Source organism: Gopherus flavomarginatus, chromosome 5, assembly GCF_025201925.1.
Source record: "Gopherus flavomarginatus isolate rGopFla2 chromosome 5, rGopFla2.mat.asm, whole genome shotgun sequence".
NCBI lineage: Eukaryota > Metazoa > Chordata > Testudines > Testudinidae > Gopherus > Gopherus flavomarginatus.
The window spans coordinates 111,605,067-111,625,710 of NC_066621.1; the positions used below are offsets into that span (position 1 = coordinate 111,605,067).

General features: G+C 40.0%; 1 protein-coding gene across 5 annotated transcripts in view; it reads left to right on the forward strand.

The window, feature by feature from the left end:
• NPAS3 (neuronal PAS domain protein 3) overlaps positions 1-20,644 on the forward strand; it is an 828,174-nt gene that overhangs the window by 101,632 nt on the left and 705,898 nt on the right. For 3 of the 5 annotated variants that reach the window (XM_050953865.1, XM_050953867.1, XM_050953869.1), the window contains exon 2: positions 1,738-1,827. The exons of the other annotated variants lie outside the window; for them this stretch is intronic. In XM_050953865.1, coding sequence (XP_050809822.1) covers positions 1,738-1,827 — 90 coding nt within the window. The remainder of the gene's footprint in view (positions 1-1,737; positions 1,828-20,644) is intronic. 5 annotated transcript variants of the gene reach the window in all.

Below are 20,644 nucleotides of genomic sequence, written 5' to 3' on the forward strand. Positions count from 1 at the left end.
GGGAAGATTGTCTAAAAGTCATTTTTAGAGATAAAATATAGGGCCGACTGTCTCAGAAAAACTGCCTGGACCCTATTCAGCAATCTTTACTTCCTACTTACTTTGGCTAGCTACGCTGGGAGATTTTACTGTGGGAGGAGTGCTGAATAAGTCCCTGTATGAGGTAGTCCTTATTTCTGACCCATTTCTGACCCACATTATCTTACTTATTAGTTCATAATTATTTAAATATAAATATGTGAAATGCCAGTTCAAGTAAATAGCATAGGTGATGGGCTTATTATAAATACATAAAATATACCTAGTTTTATTCACTATCGCATTTCATTTGTGTAGTGACTGACATCTTAAAATCTTAATAATAAGAGACAAACATCATACAATGAGATATGGGGAATTTTTTCAAAGCATTGTTCTGGGTGTGAGATACATGACTCCTGTGTGACTGAGAACCTGCCCTGGACTGGAAAATGCATTCCATAGGACTTGAGAAATATTTTCTTGTTTAGTTTAAGCACAGAGGACCAATTTCTGTGCTAATTTAGGTGCCATGCAATCTCACTGAAGTCAGTAGGATTGGGGGATTTATGTTGATTAATTATTTGGCGCAGTGTTTTCATAGCAGGAATTTTCCTTTTTTTCAGTATTTATTTTTAAATAACTGAAAAAGGAGAGAAATAACTCTAATCTTACATAATATTGAGCAAGGATATAGAAACTCTGATGTTTAGTAAATTACAGCTAGATACTGTCTATAGAGGTTTTAGAATGATATTTTTCACAGGATACTACTCTGTTGATTAAACATTGTTTTAGTTGTATTCTTTACAATGATAAACCAAATAGTCTCATTTTCAGGTAGCTAACTACTAAATTTCATTTTTTTTTAAAAAGGAGAAATAGTTTTTAATTTTGTGTAAGACACAAAAACATCTAAAAGTTAATTATATGTCAGAAAAGTTAACAAAAAGTAATCAGTTGGATATTATTTTGAATGCAATTTGTTTATTTTTTAAAATAATGCTGAACTTTTATAGATAAATTATAATTTGTTGGTTATAAGTAAAGGGGGTTGCAATGGAATGAACGGCAAATCTTTTTGAGAATTTAAGGGCCTGATTTCACAAGGTGCTGAGCAGTTTGTGATTGCTGCCGAGTGCTTTCACCATCCCTTGATGTCAATGGAAGTTGAGGACATAGAGCACTATTTAAAAGGTGGTCAGCACCTTTAAGATCAGACCCTAAAATACTGCTGTGTCCTTGATCCTTTGTTACTGAAGTCAATGGGAGATTTGCTGTTGACTTCAGTGGGAGTAGGCTCAGGGTTTTAATTGGCTGGGTTTTTTAGTCTTTATTCAGGCAGAACTCCCATTTGTATCAGTGGGCGGTCTGCCTGAGTAAAGATTGCAGCAGCCAGCAAAGTATGTCAATGACATAAGCAGTATTTTATTTACCCAAAATGTGTAAAGAATGCATTCAGTTTTGTATCTCTGAAATTCTTTACCTTTTCCACATTCATTGCTTTGAGAAGGGAGATATTGCTCTCGTGGAGAAGTGACGTTTCGTTTACTCACATTGCAAATTTCAAAAGAAGTAGAAACTGCTGGATGTATGTGCACAATACAATTATGTAAAGAGATCAGACAGATGTTAAAATTCAACATACTTATTGTCCTGCATTACAGTTGACTGTAGAGAATCTCTAGTCATGTATATCTGTTTTTGATACCTCTACAGAATAACTGTCCAGCATCCTCTGCCCAACCAATCAGAATGTAGGAAAATCTACAGATATGACGGAATCTACTGTGAATCTACCTACCAGAAGTATGTTGAAATCTGTGTGAGTCTTACCTCTGGCTCGTGCATTAGTGCTCGTGCTCTCCCGCTATCAGAAATTAAACATGTATTGAAACCTTATACTTCTATTTAAATGAAAAACCACTAAAATAGGGACAGAACATTGTTGTTTAATTCTTTGGAATTGTGGTCTAAAAGTTAAAAAGCAGATTAAAAAATCCTATGACTTTATTAAATATCTTCTGTATATTGCAGTAAACAAGCACTTATACAGTACAAAATCTAGGCAAAGTATATTGCACAGGTGTTTCACATCTTAGGGATTTGAAAGGTGTGTTATGTATAAATTAGCTGTCACTTTTTTCAGTCGTGTAATGGAATGATGAGTTGTAATTTGCATAATCCTTTAAGAAGTCAAATTATACTGTCATGTAGCAGATTTAACATGCTAGCTAGGATTTCATAGCTTTGCAGCTAATTAGTATGTACCTTACAGGACTGTTAAATTGGAGTTGCCTCTTGCTTTGTCGGTTGCCTTTGTCCATTGCTTAATGGTACCTGCTTTTGTGACTAGCTACCAAATGTTACTAGTCCTTCTGATGAAAGTACTGTAGAGGTCTATTAATATGGGCAAGCAAATGTAACATGATTTGACTTTTATTACTTTTACAGTCCGCAGAGTTTCTTTTTGAATATAGTAAGAATTATAATCTTTCATGATTAGATTCAATAATGCATTTCCAGTAAGAATTGAGACAGATGACATTTTATAACTATATTATAGATGATTTTGTGTTAATATTTTGCAAATGCATTACACTTTCCTGATTATTTTTATTGAATTTCCTTAATGTTTAATTTTTATATTTTAACTCTATTCCTGTTTTGTGGCATATTAAGTCAGTTATCTACAAGGAGATAAAGAAAATACTACAATTGGCGCAATAGAAATTAATTTCTAGAACAATTTCTAGAAACTAACTTCTAGTGTTTACATTGTAGCTAGAGATTTCTTTGGCAAGAAAGCAATATTTGTTGTGTTTCTTCAGTTCCTATTTCCCTCAAATTATTCTATAGCTTGTTTCAATTTAATTAATTAATTTAGTAACTGGGGAAACCACCACAGTAGTAAAAGTTGTAGCTATAAAGTGGATGAAGAATAGAATTAAGGTTTGTAAAAGAAGAATATAAAGAAGAATGAAAGTTTGCGATATTAGAACTTAAGAGATAAGAGATAAGAGAAATCAAGATTGAGCCAAAGATTTCCAAAGTGTTAATTCACTTGTTGAGCCACAATGGTAGTTTGACTTACTGTTGAGTCATCTCGTCATCTTCCATTTCTCTGTTTTTAGAGTTAAATTATTTCCTTTTTATTCATGGTTTACATTGATTTATTGATCATTCTGTAGATAGATTTTAATCTGTGATAATTTTATACGCCATCCATCCAGATATGACACTGTATATGAGGGGTAATCAGTTATTTTTTGACAAGGTCCATTTTTATTATAATATTAAAAATCAATAATGATAACTAAATAAAAAGATTTTGGGGTTCATTTAAAAGTGTCTGATGGTCCGGATTTGGCCTGTGGTCTGCCTGTTGACTACTCCTGCTGTATAGTGTAGTCCGTCTCTTGGGAGAATTTGAAGAAGCATAAGCATTCTGTTTGGAAAGATGACTTTAGATGGATGTACTGTACTTATCTTTGAGCAGTAGTTTTATTTGTTATACACGAGTTCAGTAACTATAAATGCTTAATGATTTCTTTAAGCATAATATTAGATTTGCCATCTACGGTTCTTGTCAGTTTGTAAAACTGACTTCATGACTCTGGAAACTGTGGCTGTGGAGCTACAACTCTTGGCACAAGGTAGTGGATAGTACTCTGGCCAGCTTTGGTGGGAGTTGCAAGCACAATGATGGCTTCATTCAAAACGCTTGTGAATACTTTGATAGGCGTAGTTTTTAATAATAGATATCGTTTGCAGTCAGCGAAGTTGCAGTAGATAGCAGTCATGACAACAAGAAAAGTGTCTTGGGTCTGTATTAATTACAGACAAATATTGGCAAAATAGTCTCGAAATTTTAAGGTTGATGCAACAGTCAATATTATAATTAGTCTTGAAAGGATTACATTTTTATCAGTTAATGTTGATAAGCATTGATGTAGCCATTTACACACAAACTATCAGAATATTTCCCTTGATAATATAAATTTACAGATTAGGAAGGTAAGAAAACTGCTGCTTGAGAAATTATTAGAGTTTGATTTAAGGATATTTGTATTTTGACATGCATTGTTGATAATTTGTGTGTTAAGTGTTATAAATCTTTAATTTTTAAATCTCAATGACTGCTATCATTAAATAATTATTGTTTGACCCCAGAATAGTTTACCACAACTGTGAAAATGTAAATAGCTAAAAATAGAAAAAATGTTTAAGATCATAATTTTGTGCAATCGTGAAAATTTAGATCAATAAAATCCCCAAAATGTTTAAAAATAAAATTGATGTTATCCTTCAAAATTATCAAAAATATAATTTGAATTCTGCTAAGCCTAATTATAATTATTTAATTTAATATAGCTGATGTTGCTTATCTGAATTGTTGTAAATATTATCATGCTATTAATGGAACATAATAAGCATAGGCTTCTGGGGAAGAATGTAATATATTTCACCCTATAGAAGTTATGTAGCAGGTTTTGACTTTCCTCTAACGTTGATAGAATTTTTTCTTTGGTTCTTTGGAGTTGTGATACTGTTGAGGATAGTGCATATAGAGCATATTTAATTACTATGTGCTGTAATTTATATCTTTTTCATTGTTGATGTTATTGGAAATTCTTTCTGCAGATCCTATGGTAATGTGTTTCTACTGACATTAAAATTTAACTACAACTATGGAAAACCTTCCAGTAAAAATGACAAAAGTTTAGATTTGAATGCTATAAGCCGAATTTGAACTTTTGGTACTATGCAGGCATACATTTTATGAGAGGTAGAATTTGGTTATTTATAGAGCGCTATTAAAATGTTCTGCCATAAGCGTTTATAAATCTTTCCATTGTCATACTTGCTTGTTTACTTTTTTTGCTAAATTTCAGTTACACTCTGATAGTGTGATTACTTTCTATGACCCTGATTTTGTGCACCTTTTGTATCACAAAGAGTTAGGCCACTTGTGCAGAACTTTCAGTGAGCAAGAGTCCACTCACTGGCTACTTCAGAACATATATTGGGTAGCACAGGGCTGGCTCATCCCTTACGCAGCCATCACCATTTTAGCATTCAGGAAAAAAACGTATTTTGGAAAGGACGCTGGATGTGTGAGGAGTCAAGGCCATCACTCTCTACATGCTGTTTAACCAGAATAGCTACAGAATAGTCACTCTGATTTACTTCTGATGACAGCAGTGCTTACTATTGTAGGCACTACAGGCTTGTCACCAAGCAGTGTTGCTTAAAACTACAAGAGTACTAAGGGCCAATACAGAATAGGACAGGACAGGAACCAGAGTGGCGTTTGGAGAATTACTAATGTAAATAGATTTTTTCCATCCCCTAAATGTGAAAAAAAATATAATGAGGTCCTGTGCTCTGGGGTTTACCCTGTACCATTAGGGTTGCCAGCTTTCTAATCTCACAAAACTGAACTCCCCTGCCCTGCCTCTGCCCCTTTTCCGAGGCCCCGCCCCCACTCACTCCATCCTTTCTCCCTCCGTCGCTCGCTCTCACTCACTTTTACTGGGCTGGGGCAGGGGGTTAGGGTGCAGGAGGGGGTGAGGGCTCTGGCTGGGAAATGCAGGCTCTGCGGTAGGGCCAGAAATGAGGAATTCAGGGTTTGGGAGGGGGCTCCATGCTTGGGCAGGGAGTTGGGGTGAAGGAGGGGGTGAAGGCTCTGGCTGGAGGTGTGGGCTCTGGAGTGGGGCCAGAGATGAGAGGTTTAAGTTGCAGGAGGGGGCCTCAGGGCTGGGGCAAGGATTGGGGTGCAGGAAGGGGTGTGGGCTCTGGTGGAGCCAGGGAGGAGGGATTAGGGGTTCATAAGGGGGCTCAGGGCTGGGATGTGAGGTGCAGGAGGGGGTTCCGACCTGCGGCAGAGGATTTGGGTGTAGGAGGGGGTTTGGGCTCCAGCCGGGCAGCACTTAACCTGAGGTGGCTCATGGTCAGTGGCACAGCTGGGCTAAGGCAGGCTCCCTGCCTGATCTGGCTCCACACTGCAGCCGGAAGTGGCTGGCATGTCTGGCCCTCATGCGGAGTTGTGGCCAGGGAGCTCTGTGCTGTTCCCAGCCAATGGGAGCTGCGGGGACAGTGTGTGGCGCTTCCATGATTGTAGGGGCCACAGGGACATGACAGTCTCTTCTTGGAGCTGTGCGGAGCCAGGGCAGGCAAGGAGTCTGCCTTAGCCCCACTACACTGCTGACTGGACTTCTAACAGTGTTGCTGACTAGAGCTGCCAGGATCCATTTTTGCCCAGGCATTCTGGTCGAAAACCGGACTCCTGGCAATCCTATGTACCATGAACCTAAAAGAAATAATTTTCCATAAAGATACACAATACCGGGAGCCTTAAGTAGTCCAAGATTTATTGTGAGAGTTTATTGAAAAGGATTGTAGCCCTATTGGACAATGCATGTGATTACATTTACTGAAGTCCCAGTGCATAACACAGAGTGTCTGTGGTTCGAGGGATTACTTGTGTAAGAGATCTGTGTATAGTGAATATGCAGAATAACCTTTTCTAACGTAAATCCAGTACTAGTGTGTGTGAACTACTGACTGTCCTTTCTACCCACACTTTTCTTTTGCTAGTGTCTTGTGCCTAACTTCGACAAAAGTAACAATTTATGACATTGTATTTAAAGATGTGTGGTGATATGTGCAAAATGATTTTGCAAAAAGGGTGCTGCAGGACAGATTTCGGAGAGGAGTTGCACCATACAGAGATCATTATTAAAGTCTTTACAAGTACTGTAATTAATAGTATTAAGAAAGATGTTAAATACTGCAGTAACACTATTTACATAGGCAAAACTTTAAATATTTAGAATAGTGACTGTTGTATCCTGCCTATGACCCCTATGCATATTACTCCAATTAATGTTATTGGAAGTTCCACTAGGGATTAAGGGGAATACCTAATCTTAAAAGCCACTGCAAAATACCCATATTTCCCTGCTGTCTGCCAAAAGTTCGTGTTTTGCAGGCACACTAAAATAAAATTAGAAAGTGATCGTGGAGTTTGTTTTCATATTCAATGGAGGTTTGAAAGAACTAAACATGTAGTAGTTATTCAAAACTTTACAGTTTTGCCTCTACAACTAAATATGTAGAGGACAAATATTTGATAATGGGGTATTTAGTCTAGCAGAGAAAGGTATAACATGATCCCGTGGCTGGAAGTGGAAGCTAGACAAATTCAGACTGGAAATAAGGTGTACATTTTTAACAGTGAGGGTAATTAGAACATAAGAACAGCCCTATTGGGTCAGACCAAAGGTCCATCTAGCCCAGTATCCTGTCTTCTGACAGTGGCCAGTGCCAGGTGGTTCAGAGTAAAGGAACAGAACAGGTAATCATCAAGTGATTAACCATTTGAACAATTTACCAAGGGTTGTGAATTTTCTTTCAATGGAAATGTTTTGAATCAAGTTTGGATGGTTTTTAAAATATATGCTCTAGTTCAAAAGGCATTTTGGGGGTGAATTTTATGGCCTTTATAATACAGGAGGTCAGACTAGGTATTCACAATGGTCCCTTCTGGCCTTGGAATCTATAAACTGCAATATTTGCAGTGTTCCACATAATTAGTTGAGGAAATGCTGTGATAACATTCTTTAGCTCAGGTTCTGAAGTATGGCTACTGTAATAAGGGAAAACTAAATGAAGGAAAGTTTAGGTTGGATAACAGGAAACCATACTCTAAGCTTACCAAGCTCTTTCTGAGGGATCTCTTTTGGAGGTCAGCTAGGAAGAAAAGAGTTTCAGAGACGCATCCAAAGATTAATTTTTAGTTTTCCCACCAAAAAATTGTGATGGCAGGAGGATAATGCCTTCCCATGCTGCAGAGCAGACTGGTAAGAGGTTTGGGGTAAGGGAGGCAATCCTTTTATGGGTGTGGGCACAAATAGCTGCCCAATTCTGATATGACCCAGGTAACTGAGAACAACTTTTTTAAAGAGCCTTACTGACCGTAGGCCAATGTAATGGCATTTGTTCTTGCATGCACAAGTATTCTAGGATCATGGTTGGACTCGGTGTTGTTGGATCCTAGGAAAGGTCGCTCAAAGAATGTGGACATTTGTATTGTAGGAGCCAAGGAGATAATTTACATTTCTGTCATACTAAGAGTCACAGTCTTGTTACAGATGGCCTGCCTACAGCTTTCGAGGTATTACCAGACCTGTCAGTCACTAGCAGGAAAGGGTGTGGGCTTGGCCCAGTTCCTAAAGACTCAGCCAGTTTTTGTTTTATCTCCACAGCTGGTTAGTTAGTTCCAGATTCTTCCTGTTGCAAAGTAGGAAATGACAATTAAACGCAAAAGAAACCTCAGTTCACTTCCAGAATCATCCCTCTTTGTCATGTGAGAATCCCTCTTTTCTATTTGCCTAAAATTCTGGGTGCTTGTGCCCTGGCTCACCTTAATGGAATGCTGCATGGCAGTCAAAGATAGGAAGAAGACAGGGATATAGGACTTTTGGAGGCAGCCAGCATGGATCAGAGTATCCTCTGCTTCTCTCTCCTGGATACAAAAGCCCTTGGGCAACATCAGATTCCAAAAAAAATCTCTAGTAGCCCTGCTCATCTTCACAGAGTGCTGTATGGCAGAACAGCAGCATCTTATATCACTGCTCATCTTCATGGAGCACAACATGGCAGATAAATCTGTGTTTGGTACCTCTGCTCATCCTCTCAGAGTGCAGGATAGTGAATAAACCTAGAAAGAAGACCCGGCTATGGGTCTGATTCCTCGACGCTCACCTCAGAGTATACAGATGGAGGAGATTTTCCTTCTCACAGGTCCTTCACAGGAAATCCCTCCAGTTTTAGGGTTCATCTCTTCTCCTCTTTGTGTCACAGAGTGCAGTGCAGATAGCAACCTTTGATAAACTCTTCCTAACTCTCTAGGTGGGGAGCAAAAGTGCCTAACCTACCTTACAAGAGCCAGAGCATATCCAGCGCTAGGCTGCTTGGGTCCTTACTAATACAATGTCATCCTCACCCCAGTCCAAAATGGGAAACAAAAGGAGTAGTGGAGAGAGAGTAATAGTTCCCTCCCCTCTAAGGGGAAGCACTATTAGAATGCCTCCAAAGGACAGGGAAAGAACATAAGAACAGCCATAATGGGTCAGACCAATTATCTGTCTAGCCCAGTATCCTGTCTTCCAACAGTGGCCAATGCCAGGTTCTTCCGAGGGAATGAACAGAACAGGCAATTATCAAGTGATCTATCCCCTTGCCCATTCTGAGCTTCTGGCGCACAGAGGCTGGGTACACCGTCCCTGCCCATCCTGGCTAATAGCCATTAATGGACCTATTGTCCATGAACTTATCTAGTTCTTTTTTGAACCCTGTTACAGTCTTGGGCTTCACAAAATCCTCTGGCAAAGATTTCCAGAAGCTGACGGTATGTTATGTGAAAAAATACTTGCTTTTGTTTGTTTTAAACTTGCTGCCTATTTCACTTGGTGACCCCTAGTCCTTGTGTTATAAAAAGGAGTAAATAACACTTCTTTATTTACTTTTTGCACACCCATCATGATTTTATAGACCTCTGTCATATCCCCCTTAATCATCTCTTTTTCAAGCTGAAAAGTCCCAGTATTATTAATCTCTCCTCCTATGGAAGCTATTCCATACCCCTAATAATTTTTGTTGTCCTTTTCTGTACCTTTTCCAATTCCAATATATATCTTTTTTGAGGTGGGGCGGCCACATCTGCATGCAGTATTCAAGATGTGGATACCATGGATTTATATAGAGGCAATATGATATTTTCTGTCTTATTATCTATCCCTTTCTTAATGATTCCCAACATTCTGTTCACTTTTTTGATTACTGCTGCACATTGAGTGGCTGTTACCAGAGAACTACTGGGGGAGCTGATGGACAAGGGAATAGCAGAATTACCAGGTAAATTTAGGAAGTCTGTGGTCCTTGCCAGAGAATATAGGAGAAAATAGAAACCTTATGTCAGGGCCAAACACCCTCTCTGGGTTTTCAGTCAGGATATTCAACTGGAAAGAGAACCCTTCAGGGGAGGTGGGGTTAGAGACAACTCTCTAGTGGAAACTTAAAGCAGTCTGCAGTGCTCTAGCCTAATCTGGACTAGCACTCCAAATGAGCAGCCATCTTCTCCATTATGCAGATCGCTAGTTGCTCTCCTGTTCAGACAATCGTTTTTGGAGGTCATTGAAAGGGATTATTCAGTAGACTTACTCCAGTTCCTGAAGTATAGATTCATTTAATTCCCATCATCATCCAAACCAGGGAAGCATTGGGACAGGCATTGGGAGTACTGATACCTTTTGTGAAATGAGATAATAGATCTAAGCCCTTTGCTTCATCCTGTTCCTGGTCACAAAGAAATCTGGTGGAAACAGAGCGGTGCTTGACTTAGAATTCCTCAGTATGTTCTCAGTAGAGATCAAGTCCAAGATGGAGAAGGCCATATCCTTTCAATCAATATAGGGGATTTTCTTATTCCCTGTAGATCAGAAGGATGCCTTCTCCATATCCTCATTTATAGGGTCTCACAGGAAGAGCATATACTTAACCTTGGGGGATGACAGCATTTATAGCACAGATTTTTTGGCCATCCTTTCTTCTCATTTCATTTCTAAGTGATGGTGCCACATATAATTTTTTCCACTGCCCTGGGCTCACATGAGGCCTTTTGATCTTCCTTTCACATCTTCAGTACAGTCTTGTGTCACACCTGACGTCAGATGACTGAGGAATGAAAGACAGAATTTTTCCACTATGCAAGCTTCTGAGAGTAGTCATTGTGGCTCATGGCAGCCTAGAAGGTTGCATCACCCACCCAGGGATAAGAACAGTCCTGGGGGCTTGGTCCTCAGAGAGGATGCACAATATGGATGTCTGGAGCTCAAAGTGATCCAGTAAGGTGCAGTTTCCCTTTGGGACATTTTAGAACAGATTTGCTATTAATTAATATAATTTCATATGTGGAAAAAGGCTTCCATCCTTCCACAGGGAGCTGCAAATGCAGTTGTCCTGGGCAGAAAGATCCTGCTGTCTGTCCACCACGTCTACATTGAAAGCAATTTTAAATGCCACACTGCAGAGTGGCTCAGCAGGAGAAAGATTTGGCAAGTTGAGTGGGGGTTTCTCCTGCAGATTAGACCCCTGACATGGACTTTGTTTCCCCAGGGTTGGCCCTGTTCTTCTTCATTTGCCTTCATTCTCAAGGTAGTCATCTATTTTCCCTGTGAGTGAGTCAAGGGTCAAAGTAACAGATGCCCTGGCTCAGAACTGGACACAAGCCTGATATTCCTTGCTTTCCATTTCCTACTGAGGGCAATTCAGAGGCTCAGAAAGCAGAAAACATTAGGAGTCCCAAATGGTGCTTCACTGAGTACCATTTGAGCTACTAATCCTAACAGTGAGACCTTCCTTGCTTCAGGAGGAATCTTTTTTTTCAAGGTCCAGTTTTACATCAGGAGCCAGATAGGATAAACACAGTTGCCTGGCAATTGAGAGTCACTTGAAAAAATATAGGTTGGATATTAGGAAATTAGGTTGGATATTAGAAAAAACTTTTTCACTCAGAGAGTGGTGAAGCACTGGAATGGGTTACCTAGGGAGGTGGTGGAATATCCTTCCTTGGAGGTTTTTAAGTTCAGGCTTGACAAAGCCCTGGCTGGGATGATTTAGTTGGGAATTGGTCCTGCGTTGAGCACGGTTGAACTAGATGACCTCCTGAGGTCCCTTCCAACCCTGATATTCTATGATTCTAAGATATTCTGAAAGTATCATTTGTAGCCTCAAGAAAAACATTCTCCTATGTGAGGTACATGAGAGCAATAAAGTCCACAATGTTTCTCTAATATCAGCTTCAGTATTCCATGTTTTGGAATTCCTGTAGGAAGGTCTTGGCAGGGTCATCAGGGTCTCCATACTGAAGAGCAAGTAGCCATCAACCATCTCTCATACAGCACGCAAGGGGAGGACCATGTCTCCTGAACATTAGATGTCTTTTGTCTTCCACTTCAGATATTGAGACCCTCTCTGATACCTGAGTCTGTTCCCTTATGCTCTCCCATTGTATGAATTTGAAGAAAGTCTGCATATCTCCTCTCCATTAATTTTTCCTCTCCTAGAAGAATATTAAGCTGGAAGCAATGGAAATAAATAGTCTTCTTCATGCTATACTACCCAGTGCCATAGGGGAAGTAAGCCTACAAGTCTACCATTTCAGAATAATTGGCAACCAGATGGTCATACGTTTGCCCATATTCAGTTATCCAAGCTGCACTTCCAATGTTTGACTGATGCAGCATTTGGGAGAGATGCTCCAACGTGCAATCCCTCGATAACAGAGAACGGAGGCAGTATCTGTTTATACATTACACTATAATTATCTCCCTCCCTGAATGCATGCTGTTATTAAAATCCCACTGTAATAGATCAGTGGACCTTAGCATAATGGAGATTAAGAAAATATATATTTTTCTGAATAATAAGTGTGCACAGATCTGTCTGATTCTGGGCTGATTGAATGTAAGGTGTCAGCTTGGGTATAAAAGAGTGTATGGAGACTTAATTATTTATCTTTGTTTGTTTGTCTATGTATATTCAACCAGATCATTGGCCAGATGTATCTCATCTGTTCACTGGGGTGTGGCACTTTGTACCTATACTGAAATAAATCAGTGCCCTGTATCTGAAATCTGAAGTTAGCAGTAGTTTTGTCTACTACAGCAAGCAGTGGTTGTCTCTTTTGATAGGTTCGTAAGGTAACTTGTGGGCCTGGTTGGTGATCCTGACAACATCCTCACAAGTTAAATACTTCTGTAGGTACATATTCATAGATTTTAAGGCCAGAAGGGCCATCAAGATAATCTAATCTGACTGCATAACACAGACAGTAGTATTTCAACAAATGATTCTGGCATCAAGTCCATAACTTCTGGTTGAATAATGGCATATATTTTAGAAAGAAAATCTTGATTTAAAGTGTTCAAGTGATGGTCAATCCAACACATCACAAGGTAAGTTGCTCATATAGTTAGTTGCCCTCACTGTTAAAAATGTGCCCCTTATTTCTAGTCTGAATTTGTTTAACTTCAATGTCTATCCATTGGATGTTGTTATGCCTTTGTCTGCTAGATAAGAGAGCCCTTTATTATTTAAAAATAGTTTTTCCCCATGTAGGTACTTGTAGACCATGGTCAAGTTACTTCTTAATCTTTTCTTTGATAAGCTAAATAGATTAAGCTACTTTAGCTTTTCTCTGTAAAGCTTGTTTCCCAGGCCTCAGATCATCCTTGTAGATCTTTTCTGAACCCTTTTTAGTTTGTTAGCATCCATTTTGAAATGTGGATGCAAGAACTGGACACAGTTCCCGTAATGATCTCACCAATGCCTTATACAATGGTATTATTATTTACTGTAAGTATTGCTTTAGTACTGAGACCCCAATTGTGGATTGAGATGCCGTTGTGCTGGACCTGTACAAAACAAAAAGATGGTCCTGGCCCACCGTAACTCCAAAGTCCTTTCCCGAGTCACTACTCCAAAATAAAATCCCCCATCCTATAAGTGTAAGCTGTGTCCTTGGTTCCTAGATGTATGATCTTGAATTTAGATGTATTAATATGTTATTCAAACGAGGCCAGTTTACCATGAAATCTAGATTGCTCTGTAGAAATGACCTGTCCATATCATTGTTTACTACTTCATCAGTTTTGTGTCATTTGCAAATTGTACCAGCAGGGGTTTTGTTTTCTTCCAGATCATTGATTTATCTGTCTGATCAGGTACACTAGAGGGGATAAAGAGCTCTTCTGCATAGCATGCTGGGACTAGGCATCATCCGTCTTTCAGCGCTGTTGTACACAATGGCTTGGAACAGACTAGTGATGCCTGCTTTAAAGACTTGGTTATAGCAAGTCATGAGGAGAGGCATAGCCCAAACCTCTCCACCTCTAACCGTGTGGGTTGGTTACAGTTGGGAGCAGTGTTTGCTACACCCTTTTAAATAGGTTGAGATTTCCTCCAATATCCAGAAATTATTGTTCCCTTAAATATTATTCTATTCAGTCATTGACTTTCTCACGTCCGTTCATATGGCTTACCCTCATTGAGAGCACAATTGAGTCCTGTATATTTAGGGTTTACGTTAACACCCTCTTGTTTACTAATGTAACTCTTTTCAGCTTTGCCATGATTAAAAGTGATACAGATTTTGTTCCACACACAGCCTGACAGATATCGCTAAACATATGATATAAGGAAAATTCTGACTGTTTCTTTTAGATAATTACTTTTTACAATAGCAATAGTCTTCCTCAGCTTAAAGCAAGTCTTCATTTGGAGTAATTTAAGTTTTCCCTATAAGAGAGAGATTGCTCAGATTGAGAAAATTAAGAATTAAGCAAATTCTGCATCTTTTCAAGTTGGGATACAGGAAACACAGGTTCTATTTTAAATCTTAACTAGGAGAAGACCTTGTTCACCAACTTAAAATTGTGCAATTACACAACTTTGGAAAATTAAAGAAGAAAGCAAATATGAATCTTTTAATGAAATTTTGGGATAGGAAGGTGAACCATAATTGTATCTGTGATGAGTGTAACGAAATAGTGATAAATTCACACATTGTCAAAAAAGAATGCTGCATTAATATATAGAACTTCCCCATATCTTCTAAAAACAGATAAACCAAAGGGAAAAATCTGGTCAACAGTGAGGGAAGACATGATGTTTTCAAAATTAATCTTTCCCAGTTTGTTGTACTACGAGAGATTGGTTAGATTAGATACCTTTTGCCATCACAGTTTCACTGAACTTTGTGAACTCATGTTTCAAGAAATGTCAATAGGTCTGCGCCATCTCTCAGGTTGCAGATTGTGGTGCTGAGTAGTCTGAAGTGCTGTATCATGCAGCGTTTATTAGAGAGGTGCTTGCCCTTTACAGTAAATACGATATATTGGGGAATTAGTTCCTGTTTATAACCTTTTTTTAGCTGAACGAATTAAGGGTGAAATTCACCTGTTTCTGCACATATGTCAATGAAATGGACTTTGTGAGGCACTGGACAGTGGGTGAGTGGGTTAAACTTCATCCTCCTGTCCATAGGCTGGCTATTGCACTGCAGCACAGCCCCTACCACAGATGAATAACAGCTGCTGCCCATCAACACCTTTTGTGGAGTTTTTAGGCCACTCGATCTGCATAAACACAGCCTTCACCAGCTGGCATCCAACATTCCTCTCCATGCTGGCTTGATGGTGTGGAGCAGGGCCGTCCATATCGGGGTGCGGGGCCTGGGACGTAGGCAATGAGTTTCTAATCTGCTGGGGGGGTCTCCCCCAGCTCTGCCCAGGCCCCGCCCCCACTCCACCCCTTCCCCCAAGACCCCACCCCTGCCCTGCTTCTTCCCACCTCTGCCTTGTCTCTTCCTCCCCAGCCTCTTTCCGTCCCTGCCCAGTTCTGCCCTCTCTCCCAAGCATTCTGCCCCCTCACTCCTCTCCCCTCCCGCCCAGCGCCTCCTGATGCTGTGAAACATCTGATCTGCAGCAGGCACTGGGGGAGAGGGAGGTTCTGGTAAGGGGGCTCCTCCTCACCGTGCCTGCCTGCTGCTTGCCTCCCTGTTTGCCTCCTCACCCTGCTCACTCGCCCGCTGGACCTCCCTGTCTGCCTTCTTGCAATTTTATCAAAGTGCAGGGCCCGGGGCAGTTGCCCTGATTTGCCATACCCAAGCGACGGCTCTGGTGTGGAGTCCCTCCTGTATATTCACATTAACTAATCTGCACTCTCTGGTCAGTGGCTCAAGAGAGCCTCAGTGGTGTGGACACACGTTCACTGTAGTGAATTTCACCCATTATGCCTTTTTATGTGTTTATTATGAGTGATTTATATGTGGAATTCCTAGAGTAGGGAAAGACACATAGAGATCGTCAAGCTTCAGAGCAAGTCTATCATAGGTTTCACCCCTACTCTGGACTTTAGAGTACAGATATGAGGACCTGCATACGAAACCCTAAACTGAATTACCAGCTTAGATCTGGGTTTGCTGCCACCACTCCCAAGTACTAACTCCCTTCCCTGGGTAGTCTTGAGAGACTTCTTCACCAATTTCCTGGAGAACACCGATCCAATCCCTTAGATCTTAACACAAGGAGAATCTAACCATCCCCCCCTTCTGTCCCCCACCAATTCCTGGTGAGTCCAGATCCAATCCCCTTGGATTCTAACACAAGGAAAAACCAATCAGGTTCTTAAAAATAAGACTTTTGATGAAAGAAAAGAAAGGTAAAAGCATACCAGCTACTCTCACAGACAACAGATTCAAAACACAGAGGATGTTCCCCTGGGCAAAACTTAGTACACAAGAATTCCCAATTTGATTATTCTTCTAATTGCACAAAGACAAAGTCACAAAGGAAAATAAACATAAACCTATTTATTCTTTTCTAAAACTTACTACTCTGATAAGAGGCTGGTTCCTTGATCTTTTCCACTCGGCTGAAGCTGAAACTGACCAAGACACAGGGAACTTCCCTCCTTCCTTTTGAAACATCCTGTCCCCCCATTGGTTCCTCTGGTCAGGTGTCAGCTAGGCTAGGTGAACTTCTTAACCCTTTACAGGTAAAAGAGGCATTAACCCTTAACTGTTTGTTTATGATAAAGGCAAATTGTGTAACAAACCCTACTCACTACAGAGTGTTATGGGTTTGGTGATAGACTAGTCCCCTAGGTTTTTGGTAGTACGCTGAGTATACCACAAGCTCAGAGGCAAGTGCTTTAGGCATTCCGAGTGCTAGTCCTTCAGGCTGAAGCCCTCAGCATGTTCCCAGAAACACTTGCACCTTTGTGTAACTGAGAGTTCTTTTAATAAGGCTACCAAGAATAAAACATTCAAATACTCAAGTCACAATTTCTTTAATGGGTTACAGTAAACAAACAAAGCAAGTTTCTAACAGAGCCCCTCAGGGCAAGTTAGTACATGGGCGTAAAGATAACTGTCATTATAACTTGTTACATGCAGTGTTGTTGTTGCTGTGTTGGTCCCAGAATATTAGAGATAGGGTAGATGAGGTAATATCTTTTATTGGCCCACCTTCTGCTGGTGAGAGAGAGAGAAGCTTTCGAGGTTACACAGAGCTGAAGAAGACCTTTATATAAGGTAAAAAGCTAGTCCCTCTCACCAATAGAAGGTGGGCCAATAATTTTTTTTCCTCACACACCTCATAACCCTTCACGCTTTCCATTGGTCTGCAGTCAGTAGCCTGATGTCCTTCTGCCCTGGCTCCTGCTGTCCCCTGCCAGCTCTTGGACTTTCCAGCTCACCACCTGCTGCCTATCTAACCTTCTCTCACAGATAGCTCCCAGGCTGCTCCTGTTCTCCCTTGTCCCCAAGCTTCCTCCTGAACCTGAACTCCTCAGACATCAAGTGGTACATACTTCCCTTTCCTGTACTCTGCAGGTTATACAGTCCTCTGCTGACTGGATGTTGAATTTGGGGTTAACACAGTGTTCAGTAACATTGGGATATCATGTATTTAAAAATGATGATGAAAACCACAGAAGAACACATAACACACTTTCTGTCTGGAGCTTACTGAATGTATAGAGCCATAGAAATAGAATCAGGTTTCACCCTTTTACACATAATCATTGGTTCTCAGCTTCTATTGCTATACAGTAGAATGGGAAGTACTGTTGCTTTGTAAGGTGGTATTTTCATTGTCCCAAGGGATTTAGCTGCCTCATTGTCCTTTTTTGCCATGGTATCATTCTAACAGAAGCATTCAAGATTAGCACACTTGTTCTCTGAAGTGAAATGGTTGTTTTTGTTTAAGAGAGAGATAAAATAGACAAAATACTTAACCTTCAATATCTAGGTTATTGACTTAGGTCTGGGGAAAAAAAGAGATTGATTTTGGTCCTTTATGTCAGTTGATTTCAAAGTCTACCACAATGAGGCTTCCACTCTGAAAAATTGAAGAAACATTAGTTGTTCCACGGTCCTTAGGAAGAATGTATGAAATACTTATTGGGATAAAGAGGCCCAAAGAGCTGCATTGCATTTAAAAATCAATCCTCTTTTTCATAATATAATTAAATGTCTGTCGTATGAGACATTCTTCTTGTATAGTTGAATTAATGGTGAGAAACCTAATCTTCTGAGTTGCTTTACATATTTCACCTTGCCCTTCTTAGAAATCTACATGATGGTGTGATTTTCCTGCTTAAGCATGACAGTGCAACCCATACTAAATTCAAAATTTTTGAGTTATAAAACCAAACGGTGTAAACAAAGACTTTTGCTTGACATTCTCAGATTTCGCCACCTCCCCAAAACTCCAAAGATGCCTGGAATAAAAAAATATAGCTAGCATGACTTAGTCAGGCATAATAGCTTGCTGCTTGCCCTAGGCAATGCATAGATCTCATAACTAAGATACCATGTTATGATTATCACAGCAAGAGGCTTGCTTGCTTCTAAAGGTAGTAGCAGCATTTAGAGTTGTTGCATTACTTCTTGATTACTACTGATAGTTATGTGGCAGGCAAAGCTGGATAATATCAGCCTTGTATCCAGGCTATGCATCAGCATTGATGATAACTGTGGCATTAAATTGCTATAGCATCAGGTAATCATCCATAAAAAAGTTCTACTGAATTGCTGTAAAATTCAGTTTGTGGATTCATCTGATGGAGGTACAGTACTGTAAACCAAATCAAAACCATGAAACCACTTGGATTATGTGTTCTTGTGAAAATTCAGATTAGATGGTGCACTTTTGCTAAATGGTCATGGGTTTCAGTGTCTGGGGACAGGAGCCAGAACATGTGGAGGTCCTGCAGCTCTGGAATTTTCTTTTTTTGTTGTTCCAGCAGATTCTAAGCTAGTTTACTTTCAAGTCATGATGTAAGTCTCAACTGTTTACTCATGCTTTTGCCTGAAAGAGATGATTGTGGGGAATATATTAAAATTCATTCTGGGGTAGGACTCCATCTGGGTTGACATTTGTATATTGCTTATTAGAGTCACTGTGGATAGTTCTCTGAAAACATCCGCTCAATGTGCAGTGGCAGTTAAAAAAGCTAACAGAATGTTAAGAACCATTAGATAAGACAGTAAATATCATAATTCCACTATATAAATCCATGATATGCCCACAACTTGATTACTGCATGCAGTTCTGGTTGCCTTTTCTTAACTAAGATACATTAGAAATTGAAAAAGGGATGGAGAAAGGCAGCACAAATTATTAAGGGTATGGAATGGCTTCCATGTGAGGAGAGATTAAAAAGACTGAGACTTTTGAGCTTGGAAAAGAGATGACTGGGGGGGGGGCATTTGGTAGAGGTCTATAAAATCATAAATGGTGTGGAAAAAGTGAATACAAGAACTAGGGTCACCCAATGAAATGAATAGGCAGTAAGTTTAAAACAAATAAAAGGAAGTACTACTTCACACAACACACAGTCAACCTGTGGAACTTGTTGCCAGGGGATGCTATGAAGGACAAAAGTATAACTGGGTTCAAAAAAGAATTATATCAAATTCATGGAGGGAAGGTCCATCAATATCTATTAGCCAAGATAGTCAGCGATGCACCCTCATGTTCTAGATGTCCCTAAATCTCTGAGTGCCAGATGCCGGGAATGGATGCTGGGGGATGGATCACTCGATAAATTGCCCTGTTCTGCTCATTTCCTCTGAAGCATCTCACACTGGCCAATGTCAGAAGACAGGATATAGGGCTAGATAGACCATTGGTCTCACTCATTATGGCCATTCTTACGTAATGTTTGCACATGCTTCCTGAGACTGATTTGTAAATCTGAATGTAAATTAAACTGCTAGCAGTTGGTCATCATGCCTCTCATATTTATACCCTTTCTGCCATGCCTGTGGCTTTGCAGGGAAGGACAATGGGATTGCTGCTGTGCACATTTCTTTTTGATTGACAGATTAGTAAATTCAACTCTCGGATCACCCAAAGCAGGGAAATACTACTTGTTATTGTTAGGCAAAAATTTACATCTCCATTAAAAGGAAAAACATAATTTTGAGAGTTGATATGAATGCACATATTGTATAAATGCAGCGAAATCACATAAATAGAAGAAAAATATTGTTTTTTTAAGCAAATAGCCATAAACAGGAAATTACTGTTTTCCCCCTTCATGTTTGTTTTTGATACTGAAAATCTCCCCCTTTCTATTTATTATTATTACTACTGATATTATTGTAGTCTTCTTTATTATCAGTGATGTTCACTGTTACTTAACCTCCAGCCAAAGAAGGAATGGCATATAGTTCCTTAAGGAACTCATGTGAACGCTTCTTTGTAGGTCTGTGCCAGGGCAACTTGGGTCAAGAACAATACTCAGTATGCTTTTAAGGTGTACACTGACCATCACTTCCAGTGATGTACACCTCTACTCCGCTGTAACGCGACCCGATATAACACAGGTTCGCGTATAGCATGGTAGCAGCAGGGCTCACTGGTGATTTAAAGGGCCTGGGGCTCTGGCTGCTGCGGGGAGCCTGGGGCCCTTTAAATCACTGCTGGAGCCCTGCCGCTGCTACCCTGGGGCTGCGACAGCTGGGCTTTCCGGCGATTTAAAGGGCCTG